This window comes from Poecilia formosa, unplaced genomic scaffold (assembly GCF_000485575.1).
Source record: "Poecilia formosa unplaced genomic scaffold, Poecilia_formosa-5.1.2 Scaffold454, whole genome shotgun sequence".
NCBI lineage: Eukaryota > Metazoa > Chordata > Actinopteri > Cyprinodontiformes > Poeciliidae > Poecilia > Poecilia formosa.
Window position 1 is genome coordinate 43722 of NW_006800393.1, and position 12640 is coordinate 56361.

General features: G+C 41.3%; 1 protein-coding gene across 1 annotated transcript in view; it reads left to right on the plus strand.

Moving 5' to 3' along the window:
- The window catches only part of gria1a (glutamate receptor, ionotropic, AMPA 1a), a gene marked incomplete at its 5' end in the record, with an annotated part of 48534 nt that extends 42421 nt beyond the window's left edge, over positions 1-6113 (plus strand). Inside the window, one exon of the mRNA XM_007577780.2 lies at positions 2140-6113. Within this exon, the coding sequence (XP_007577842.2) occupies positions 2140-2307 (168 nt within the window). The remainder of the gene's footprint in view (positions 1-2139) is intronic.
- Positions 6114-12640: the final 6527 nt, after the last annotated feature.

Below are 12640 nucleotides of genomic sequence, written 5' to 3' on the forward strand. Positions count from 1 at the left end.
TATATATATATTGTATATAGATTATTATGTGAAAAACGGTAAAGTCAGAGATCATTTCTTCTTATTTTGCTCAACAGAAACCAGACTATTTGTGGTTTGTTTTTTTTTACCTCTCCAGTCTGGCTTGTTTAGGTTGAAATATTTTAAAATGTTTGCTCAACACTATGAGATAATTGAAATAAGTTGCTCTAAAAGCTGCACTGAAAGTCCATTAAAAGTGCCAATGTTGCATTAAATTGTCATTATTTACAAAATCATGCAACGTTGGCACTTTTAATGGACTTTTAATGCAACTTTTAAAGCAACTTTGCTTTAAAAGTGTCATTTTTTACCCAATGACACTTCATGACAACAGTCATAGACGTTCATAAAGACTTGTTCATGTTCATGACAGGTGTTATGTCATGTTTATGACAGTGTTATGTCGGTCTTATTCACACCCTGTCAAATAAAGTGTTACCAATTATTTTTTAATTTTCCTTCACTGAGAAAACTTTCCTAGCGGGGCTCTTGTTAAATCACATCACTGAACTAGTACAATAACCTTTGGCACACTTTTCACCAGTTTCCCTTGCAGCACAGGTATGAAGGCAATTTAAATCACAGTGGTACATCTATCCACTTCTGTCGCTCTGAGCAATTCTCTCCCTCGCTCCTTCTTCTTCTTCTTCTCCTTCGTCTTCTACTTCTTCTTCTTCTTTTTTGCTGACTGTCTCGCAATCGCAGGGCCCATTGTGGTGAACATCGTTTATATGTTTATACCATGAGGTGGTCCTGGTGCGACTCGCATGTCTTCCCATCACTGCTTGAGCCAAAAACAAGTCTGACTGAAACTGTTGAATGTCCAGAGATGTGAAACTGAGGACTTCCTGCTTGCTTCGTTTCCTTCTCTGGAAGATGTGAGATGTTTAGCTGTTAGACGCTCCTGCTTCACGGATCAATTTACACGAAACAAAAAGCGCTTGACTTGTTCGCCCAATGTCAGAGCCCCTTGCGGCGTCCTCAAATGCTCTTCACGCAAACAGAAAACTACGTGGCAGAGCCGAGGCGAGGAGGGGATCTTCTACATGAATCTCTTATATTTTAATCAGGCCACCAAGAGGCACCTGATCAGTATGCTGATGAGGGTGGCGAGAAGCCTATTAGTCCAGCGGCGCCCGCACGGCCGTTTGCCTTGAAGGGAACAACAACACCGTTCCAATTAGAGGCTGTGTGACTCTCCAGTCCCCGTGCAGCACTTACAGGTTGCACAAGATCACACTTGCTTTGCCCAATTTAATCAGGTACAGAATAGCGGACGACGACGAAGCAACACACATCTGCGGGCGCACAAACACACACACACACACACACGCGTGGATGGACGCGCGTGCGTGCGCAATCTTCACACATCATTAGGTTCAGCTTTTGAGCCTCGTGGCTTTTATTACGCTGGATTGGAGAATGAAGCCATTAAAGCAATAAGCGAAGCCTCGGCAACCCTCTTACAGCCCACACTTTGCTCTGCTCCTCCTTTTACAAATTAGGACGTGTGAGGCACAAAGACCTGCGCCGAGGATTATAAACCCGCAGAGATTCCTCAGATCCTAGTAAACAGAGACAAAAGTAGGATGAGATCACTCTTCTTCTTCTTCTTCTTCTTCTTTTTATGCCTTGACGAGCAAGCACCACACTGAGATCGTAACACGAAGAAGACACTGTCGATTGAATGGATGTATGTAGCAAAGGCCAAAACCTTGCATAGCATTCTCATATTAATGTAGCTTATAATCTATGTGTTGCAAGCTTGAACAACCGCTCCAGCTTTCTCTGTTTAGTCGAGAGAGAGTACGGCATGGGTCGGAGTCAGCAGACATATCACGGTTTCCTGCAAGAGTTTTAAACAAAAATGTTCAAAATGATCCGAGAAGCAACCATCATCTTATAAATTGTAACTTCGATCGAGTTATTTAAGCCTTTGTTCCATTGATTTACGCTGGACGTATTTGTAGACAAAGAAAGAAGACAAGAGGGTTTTGGTGTTGCTGTGACCTTTGTTTACCTTGATACCTGAAGCCGGCCCATGCCAACACCTAATACAAACCTTTAAAATCTGAAATCCTGTCAGAATGCTCAGCCTAACCTGTTTGTTTCCGGCAGCAGTCCATCAACGATGCCATGCGCTGCTCCACCTTGACCAGGATGAGTGGTAACGGGAGCGGAGGAGAGAACGGACGAATCCTCACCCACGACTTCCCCAAGACGGTTCAGACGCTGCCCTGTATGAGCCACACCGCCAGCATGGGACTGGGAACCTCCGGCATGTGATCACCACCATCTCGTCCCGCTGGGATCGACGGGATCGTCAGGGTTGGGTGGGGTGGGGCGGGGCGGGAGGGGGGTGGTGTAGGGGGGGGCAGAACGGGAGCACTAAAAACCATGGCCGTCTGGTTTTTGACCAACCTACTCTCCTGGCTGTCAATCTGCTTGACTTAAAAAAGAAAAAGGAAAAAAAAGACGAAAATAATTAAGACTTGAACTTACTGCCAAAATGCACTCTCCAAACCGCTCCCAAATAAACTATGAACAGCAACTCCACGTTTTTTTTTTTAAATAAATGGATGTTTAAAAAAAAAAAAAAAAAGAAACAAAGAAATGTGCTGCAATAAAAAATAAAGAAAAGCCGTCAACGGGGCGTGATTTTGACATTTTTTACAGTGTTCATCTGTGTGGAATTGAAAAAAAAGGACTTATTCTTCAGTGTGACGACTGCGCTGTGCCATTTTGATGGAGCTGTTGACCTTCGTCTGTGTGTGCAATACTCTCACCTCCACTGCTGGCCGGATGCTTTCCGACCGGCCGGCGGGATGCGTCTTTTGCACGGATCGAACGCGGGAGGGAGGCGGACACTTGTGACTGCTCTGACATTGTTTTTGGGGACATTTGCCCTTCCCGTTCACTCCCTTTTTCACAAACACTCCATTTTGGAAGAGAAGATTGCTTTGTTAAGCAGTTTTTATGATAAAGTGCTATGGTTTACACTGTTGTGATAGCATAGAGCCTTGATGGAAAAGGTCCGAGTTCTGGCCCGGTGAAGATGACTTGCTGAGGGACTCGGCTACAATGAACAAGCGTTGCTGCTACACCTCATTTCACTCCTCTTGCCTCGTCTTGCTGCCGTATTATCATTTGACCCAGATACACACAGACGCAAAGACAGGCGAAAGCATTCACCCCTGCTTGGCATTTTTTTGTGTTTTTCTGCCTCACAACCTGGAATTAAACTGGATTATTTTAAGGAATGCATCATTTTGTTTACAACTTTGAACATCTTCCCCTGGGATTTTTGCCCATTCCTCAAGGCAAATGTGCTCTGGCTCCTTCAACTTAGATAGTTCTCAATTGGATCAAGGTCCAGGCTTTGATTAGGCCATTCCAATACATTCACACGTTTCCTCTTAAATCGTACTACTGTTGCTTTAGCAGTACGCTTTGAGCCATTGTCCTGTTGGAAGGTGAACCTTAATTTTGAGCCAGAGATGGTGGTTTGCTTGGTAACTGAAAAGTTTAATTTCGGTCTCGTCTGACCAAAGTCAGGGAGTCTCCCTCCTGCCTTTTGGCAAACTTAAGACAGTGACAGTGGTAGGAGTTCATCTTGTAATCTGTGGGCTCAAATCTCTGCTCCGTTTGCCTCACCCACCTTGTCCGTCGGTGGCGGTCAGTCTTAAATTCATTACAAATGTAACGTCTGAATTGGTTGCACCTTTTAGAGGCTTCATAGCAAAAGGAGTGAAAAGATGTGCACAAGCCAATTATCAGTTTTTATCTCAAAAATATGTTTTAAGATTAACATAAAACATTTAAATACAGGTTGTAATGTAACAAAACACACACACACACAAAAATGCCAAGAGCGGTGAATACTTTCGCAAGCCGCTGTAAACTCCACTCCTGTCGCTTCTTGGTCGTTGTTTGGGCGGTTTGTGGTTAAATTCAGAGACGTCTATCTTGAAGGGGGAAACCATCAGTTTTCAGCTACGCCTAGCACAGAGGGACCTTACACTGTATTCTATTGTTGGAAAATTCATAGCATACCCTGTATAAAGCGGACTGAGAACATCTTCCTTGTATTATTATGGCCGCATCGTTCAGTCACTCCCGGTGTGTTTTCAGCTGTATGCAGCTTTAATGAAACTGGCAGCATGCACGGTTTATTGAGACGGGCATATCCCCTGCAGATTGTGCGTGGCCTATAAAAGGAAGGTTGGCCTCATCTGTCTTTGCTGTCGGTAGCTAATAGTGGAAAGAGGCGGAACTGACACAGTTTGACTGACTGACTGTGTTTCTATGGGGGTAAAGCATTTTGGAGTCACTGTGTGGAGAAAAGAAACATGGATGTACGTTAGAGGACGGCAGAGTTAACAAAGGCATCTCAGGCTGGGGAACTTCCAGGAAAATCAATACTTTGTTATATATTTTTTGCATTTGTTGGTTTAGTTTATACACCCAATGTTAAATTATCAATACAACCTAAAATTCTCCCGTTGTGTTCTCGGCTGTACAGACCACTTTGTGTGGCTTTTCTCTGGGCCTTACAGTTTCTTCCCACAGTCCAAAATCAGGCCAAGATTGTTGCACTTCACAAATTCAGTTCAACAGTTTGAATTCAACGTATTTACATGCAGAATCACAAAGCTTGAGTTGTGTGGACTGAATCTTTTTAAATAGTTTCAAAGTTGAGATTTTTGGGGGTGGGGGGTGGAGGGGGGGTTGGCATTGAATGCTCAATACAAAACCAATGTTTTAACAATATTCTCATTTGCTCACACTGAGCACCCGAGAAGAAGTCAGATATTAATGAGGATTAATGTTTTGCTAGCTGTGCTTGAATGATCTGATCATTTTAGACGTGTGCACTTTTTTTTTTTTTTTCTATTATTGGCAGTGGGCAGAGTAGAAGGTGTGATCACAGCTTTTCTCGGGGCAGCATCTCATCTGAAATGCGCTGACAGTTGTTGAGCCGTTTCCCTTCAGATCACTGTCAGTCAAATTTTAAAAAGACATGGATACAGCTTTCATAAATATGTCTTTATATATAAGGGGCAGTAATGTTGTTCTGTTTTATTTTTTGGTTGTTTTTTTTTTTGCATTTGTGATGTCTCTAGGTAAGTTTTGATGGATTTTCACATATTCCATCCTCTCATGGAGCAAGAGTGTCCTAACATCTGCTGAAATACAAGCTCATAAATTACAACAATGCCCCAAACATGGTCTAGAAGGTAAATCTCTGTATGTAACATAGCATTCTTATGCCTCATTAGGTTTACTTCCTGCTCATAAATAATGATGAGAATCCACTTGGAAAAAAAGCAAGCTCCATCCAAGTGATCTTTTTTGTACCAACCTGGACCAGAAACAAATACTTGAGATTATTTTAGCCAGTGCTACCATGGATACGATATTGGGCAATGTGAGATTATCTAAGACAGCAAAGCAACAATTTCTACTTCTGTTAAGCATATTTTAATTATTACAGTTCTGCTATGGAGTGATACCACTGCAAAAAGTTGAAGTCGACTTCTAAGCAAGGACGCTACTCAAACCTTATAAATATAGACACTCGCTTCAAAATCCTTTAAAAGTTTACTTTTATCAAAAAAGCAAGACTGCAAATAAGTTTCTCTACACAAAAGCCAGGAGGGGGCGAGGGGATAATAATTCGAGCTTCATCTCTGCATTTTACATCCTTCTTCTTTTGTTCTTTTTATTTTTTCTCTGTTCAGCTTACTGCAACTTTATTTATCTGCACCGTATTTAGATGCTGAAAAAGTACGAGGAAATTCTTAATGAAGCAAATGTGTTGAAAATAGATCGATTAAATTGCGCCACCGTCACTCTGACTTGGTATCTGTGAGCTTAAAAGTGAGAAATGTGTGATTTCTATTCCTCTGAGGTGACTGAAAGGTTACTTGGAATGGGAGTTTTTCTGCTGCTGGAAACCCCAGGTGAGCCTTAGTTTATGAACCGCACATTCGAATTGACCTCTCATTTCAAAGGCCAGGCGCCTGTATGAAGGCAGCGCTCCTTGAGTGTGTGTGCGTGTGTGAGTGTGTGTGTGTGTGTGAGTGAGGGGGAAAAAAATAAGAAAATAACATGGAACCAAAATCTAATGTATGACTTACTCTGGGCTAGACAACTGGGCAGTCGGAGTTTATCCAAGTCATACATGTCTCCTGGTATTCTGTATATAAAATGATTTTTCTCTTTACTAGTGAAAAATGTTTGTTCTCTCTGAAGTCATACGTCAGCGTGCCAGAATTAGTTTACAGCAGTGCGAGTACCTTTTGTTTTCTTTCCTCCCTTTGTCTGTCTTCTTTTCATTTTTAGGTTGTTGATAGTACACAGCACAGCTCTCTTCAGAAGAGGCAATATGTTTTATAAACCAGAAAAAAAAAAGATCTAAAAAAAAAAAAAAAAAAAAAAAAAAAAAAAAAAAAAACAAAAACAGACTCTGTACTGTAAAGGCAAAGGGATGCGAAAAAAAGCAAACTGGCACAAGGAAAAGTAAAAAGAAAAAAAAAACAAAAAAAAAAAAAACAAAAACACGCACAAAGAAGCTGAAGAAGCTAAAGATGCTAAAAACCAGGAAACCCAGGGATCTGATTGATAATTTTTTTTCTGTTTTCAAAAAGGCACTTCCGGACGGTATTTGAAGTGTTTTAAATGTAACGATGTGGATATTTCTTTTTGTGTTTGTTTTAGTCATTTTTACAGTATTTTACTACTGGAATCTACAGTTTGTTCACCAGACATGGAATTATTTTAGGGGTTTTTTTGTTTTTTTTTTTCACTTTGTTTCGTTTTTAATGAAAGGTTTTCACTGAGCTTATTTAAAACAGTGGTGAATAACTTGGTAAATAGTTTAAAAAATATGTATAAGAGAATAGAACTATCATGGGTCAGATTTTTGAGAAATAAACATTTTTTCTAACCAAAGTGTCCTGGAACAAAGTCATCATGCTTTTGTAACTGAATAAAGGAATAACTACGGATGGTTGTCCAGCTGTTTTCTTACTTGGTGATCCAGAATCTCCTGCGCTGTCGTTAGGTTCTGCTTTTGCGATGGTCTCCGATCCGCTTGCGTTCACACTGCCTTCCAACCATATCAGAGTTCACTTCAACCGGACCGAGACCTAGGTTTTTAGGCAGATCAGAGTCTGCCTTTCTAGTCCGTGTTGGAATTCAAATTTGCATTCACACTCTCCAAACGAATCAGATGTTCTAGACAAACAAATTAGAGTCTGATTAAAGTGGACTAAACAGGGCTGGTGTGAATACAGACCACTGCACTGAACCCGACTGAAAACCTCATGGTTATTCCTCCAAATATTGATTTCTGAACTCTTCCTGAGTTAAAACATTAGTGTTGTTGTTTCTAAATAAATATGAACTTGTTTTCTTTGCATTATTTTTTAGGTCTGAAAGCGCTGCATCTTTTTTGTTATTTTGACCATTTTTCATTTTCTGCCATTTTTGCTTGGAATTTCAGAGACATGTCGTCAGTAGTTTGTAGAATATAAGAACAATGTTCATTTTACTCAAACTTACCTATAAGAAGTAAAATCAGAAAAAAACTGATCATTTTAAGTGGCCTCTTAATTTTTTCCAGGGCTGTAAGTCGAGACAAACATGCAGCATTCAGTAATTCGGCATGTATTTGGCATATTTTCAATCAAATGGGCATAAATAAAGTCCAGAACAATCAGCTGCCTCTAGAGGTCACCTCGTTAATGAAAACAGTTCAACTTAGTGTAACATATTCTCAGTGTGTATATATGTACATACAGCTGTCATGTGAAAGCCTCAGAGGTTTATTAGAGAACATGAGTGAAGAAACAGCTTTACAAAGCATGAAGGAGAAGTGTAAATCAGGGTTTGGTTGTATAATAGCCCAAATTTTGAATTTCTCACACTAATCATTGGAACAAAATCACAAATTCTGTTTTACCCAGGCCCTCTGCTGAGTCAAGAGGAAGATTTAACCGCTTGGCCCACAAGCAAAACACTTTGCTGACACATGACAAAATGTGAGTATGAATACTTCTTAATATAATGCTTACATGGCCAGCATGCGATCACCTTTTGACAATCAAACCCCGGCCTTGTTTTCCTGATGAACATTTTATCCGGTCAAAATTACATCGCCAAAATTGTTTTCTCTAATATTCTTTCATAAAAAGGTAATTCAGCATAATGGTGGCAGAATTTCTTTCATATTTGCACCAAATAAAAACACAGACAAGTTGAGTTTTAATTAAACCAGCTGAAGTTGCAGGATAAATCATGATTCAACGTGACATGAGTTCACATAGAGCTCTTTTTGATGACAGACATTGGTTTGAAAACTTTTCTGATGCAGAGACGATTTCTGAGGAACGTGTCTTTATGTTGCTATCCAGGCATCTTTTGAATTTATTTCAAATTCCCAAATCTCTTGAACACATTCGTGGAGATAAAAAGCCATTAGAGGCGTTTCACCTTGACCAATTCTACGCATGTCAAGACCTGTCGCCATTCATTAAAAAACACACTTTCGCAAATTCAACACATCGTCGGCCTGCTCAAAATGTTCATTCGACTTTTGTACTCGAACATCAATTCAGTGCAGCTCTGTGGTTCCAAACCGAACTCATCTGCGGCAAGAGAGAGTGAAGCGAGTGCTGCAAAACAACAAATCCTCATTGTTTGATGATTAAAAATAAAGTCTGCCTCCCCATCCACATCTCAGCTGTACGTTCACGCATCCAAATCCCCCATGAGCTCAAAGGTTGGGTGGGGGGGCGAAAAATAGCTTTCATTACCTGGAAGAAACATTTCATGCAACAGTTCTCCCTCATATCATTGTTCAGCCCAGAAGCAGGATTTATGATTATTATTATTATAATGAGGATACAAATATAGAGAGTGTCACAGTGAGCCGCGTTGCTTATCACCGTGTGCAACAACAGCGCGCGCGGGCGCGCGCATGTGTGCTACATTGGAGATAGCGGGATGTCATGCTGCGTCACCCCGCTCTGTGATTAGTGACATCAGCTTCTTCACTCTGACAGCCTGAGGTCTACTGTATAATTAACATGTCCCTCTTTCTGTCCCTCATTTTCACTTTTCCAAGCGCCACGTTTACCTATTCATGGGGCTGCTGCGCTCCAAAATTTTTTACTTTTCTTTTTTTTCTTTTTTTTTTTTTCTCTTTTTTTGTAACCTTATTTGCTTCTTGACATGCTATTGTTTGGCGTTTGCAAAGCAGCCAATCCAGGAACACCATTTATTTTCCGTGACTCTGATTGGCTGTACCAACAAAAGTAAAGATAAGAAAGATCGTTGACGTTAGCTTGCCAAGATGGTTTCCACTGAGCGTATTAGTGCATATTAAAGGCATGTTTGGTGTGTGAATCATTAAAATAAGCATTTAGAAATGATCTCAAGTATTTACACATATCAGCTTTTTACAAATGGTTGTGGTGCATAACTTCACAAATACAAGAGTTCCACTGTACAGAAATACTCTGAATTGGTTCAGTCATTGTGATGGTTTTACTCTGGTTTCCAGCTGGCTAGAACTTTCTAAATACCTTCTACCTTTACCTGCAGCTAACTAATGAGTACCTCCGCAAAGGTTGTGTATTTTTAGAAATTGTAAAGCAAATAACAACCAAAGGACATTTAGAATGTAGAGGCAATGAAATGAAAAATACATGAAGAGTATTTTCACTCTGGTCTCTGCAGTCATTACAAGTGAATTCTGGCACTCCGTCCCAGTCCCTCATTAAAGGTCTGTTGAAGAAAAATGACCCGGCAGCGACAGTGTCCACACATACATACATTCTCTACATACACAGGCTAATAAACATATTCACATTTTCTCTAATAAGGACAGTTGAATAACAGTGAAGTCAGTTTCCAAGACACCTAGAGAGGGTGATATGTCTGCACACCCACTCATGCTGACAACATAGTTCGGTCACGTATAATGTGCTGCTATAGACAAAACAGTTTTCTCAAAACGAGCTTTCAAAGGGATTATTTGTTGCTGTTGTTTGATCAGTTCTTCTGTGTTTGGAGAAGGAGTCGAGCTAAATATTAGCGATTCCCAAAGCTGCCCATTTACAGATTCCTTTTTATGTTCTTTATTGGTTTGGGTCTTGGGATTATGGCTATTAGAGAACATTTGCGAATGAGGTCATCTTTTAAAGTCAACAACTATGTTTGAGTGGGGAAAAGGAGTGCTCTTTTTTTTTCAAATTAGCTCTATTCCCAAAGTCAATCATCCTCTTCCTTTGTATTTAAGTGATGTTGTTATGAGATGTTACTTCGCTGGAGTAATCCAGCTCCAGCGAAGCATATCCACCTGGCATGTAACGCATGTTTCCCCAAAATGAGAAGGAGAGAAAATCAATAGCAGTGAAGAAGCTGCTGTCAGCTTGTGTTGATGAGATAGAGTAAAGTCTCACAGCCATCATGGAGGAAAAGCTTATTTCCTCTTTCGAACAGCTTGAATTAACTGCTTTAATCTCTGATAAAAGGCCAGTGTCCCTCACACGCGGCTTCCCTGACGTCAACGCTTCCTCATTATTTCTGTCTGTCAGCTCACTTGTAATTCACCTGCATCTCTTTTTTTTTTTGTTCCCTGGTGTACTTACCCATTGTTTCTCCACGCCGACTCCCACCAGCAACTGCAGGTGGTGTCTGCAGCTATTTGCGCGCGTGGGAGTCATCTTCTGCTCAGAGAGCTCGGGAAAGGCAGACATGGGCACGGGGCGCAGGAACACATGCTGCGCTTCCAAAGATGCTGCAAGACTAAATCCTTGTTATAGCATGCAGCATCTCTTGTCTCTCATCCATCCCACCCTCAGGCCGGTTGTTGCAGCCTGAGTGACTGACACTCATGGCAGCATGAAATCTAAGGAAGGCATCTGACACATTGTCAAGAAACAAAAATTGCCTCGGGACAGTCTTAGTGCTCCCTTGATCACACATATCACAAGGTGTACACGGGACGTCTATTTTCTATTTCCTGTTAAACACAAGCTGCTAAGCGCACACGTTGTGAAGAGTTGAAAGACGTCATCAGGTTAAAGGTTCAGTCGTTAGTCGGTGTGCGATACTCTCCGACCTTATTGGGTTTATGAGAAGCGCTAACAGTAGCGCAACTAGTGGCCAATGGTTTCTCACTGTGGTTAATGTTCCTTGTTTGTCACTCCTCACATTTTTGTCCCGTTAGGAACCCGTAATGCTTCCACACTAACAATTTACGAGCGGTAGACCAAGCGTTGCCGGAAAATCCATGGAGCAGTTTTGTGCAGTCAACCCCCAACAAGAGATCAAGATGTCAAGCCTAAAACACTTACCTTAATTTTCGCAGCTCATAGCCATCGCTTAAATTGGTTCAGCAAATAGAAAAGGCTTTTTTGCAAGACGTACTTTCCTTTGGGGGAAAACATTGTGGCATTTCAATGTTGAAAGATCTTGCAGGGTGAAGTTTGCACAAACTCCTATTATAAAATAAGCACTACTGGGCACAGAGTTCTGATAATATCAAAATCTGCTTATTCTTAGCAGCTCAGCCATTTTACACAGTTATCCATTAAAATGTGACAAAAAAATGTCATTCAAAAAGTAGTACTAAGTCTGTATAAGCTGACAGCAGACCCAACCTGCACTTTTCTGCTTTTGTAGAAGTTTCAACTTTTGAAAGGCTTTTCGTTTTCGTAAAAATTCCCTCACGCGAAATTTTACTGAACAGACATACCATCCGTGTAAAACGGAGTGTGAATGTGACGGGAAGGTGGACATTGCAAAGACGATTTCATGTCTTTGCAATGTCCATCTGCCATCTATAAATCGGTTGGGGTTGCAACACCACTGAAATTCATGCTGACTAAGAAAAATCCAATTTATATATGTCAGGCCTGATTACGGATGGTGACTGCAAACATTGTCAATGCGCATCCATTATTTGGAGAGCTAGGCTTCCCTTCAAAGCCAGCAAGTTAACAACAAGCAAAGTCAATTCTGAGCTCATTGTACCGACAGAGACAGAAACTGCAGAGGAGAGGACAGTGTTAAATATCCTTCAACCACTCCAGTGGTCAGTAGACAAATCAAGGCTCACATTTTAAGCCATCACTTATCCCATTAGCTTGTGATTTACGAGGAGTAATGCAGTTATAATGCTCTGTAAATGAAAACGTATGAAGTTATAATGAGTTATGATTCAGCTGCTGCTTTATTGTTCCCTGCACGTCTCTGTGGTGTTGAGGGTCACTCTGGGCCTGGGCTGAAAGGAACAGTAAATCATGATTCAGAGCCCATTAGTCCAATGCTATCGAGATTCAGCAGCCCTTTTGTGAGAGATGTGCTTCGCTCGATGATGCTGAGGGAACGGAGACGAGGCTGCTGCTGCCGGGCCCTTGTGAGGCTTGAGGGAACCCGAAGGCCCTGAGACTCATCTCTCGTCCTTTGTTTCCTAACCGTCCGTCTCTGCGGGCGAAGGCAGCAACCGTGTTTTGGTGAAGATGGATGGAGGTGGTAAACAGGAGTTGGACAAGGAGGGTTGCTGGGCAGCTGAAGCGAGGGGGTGAAGGGAGAGATGTATGGTCCC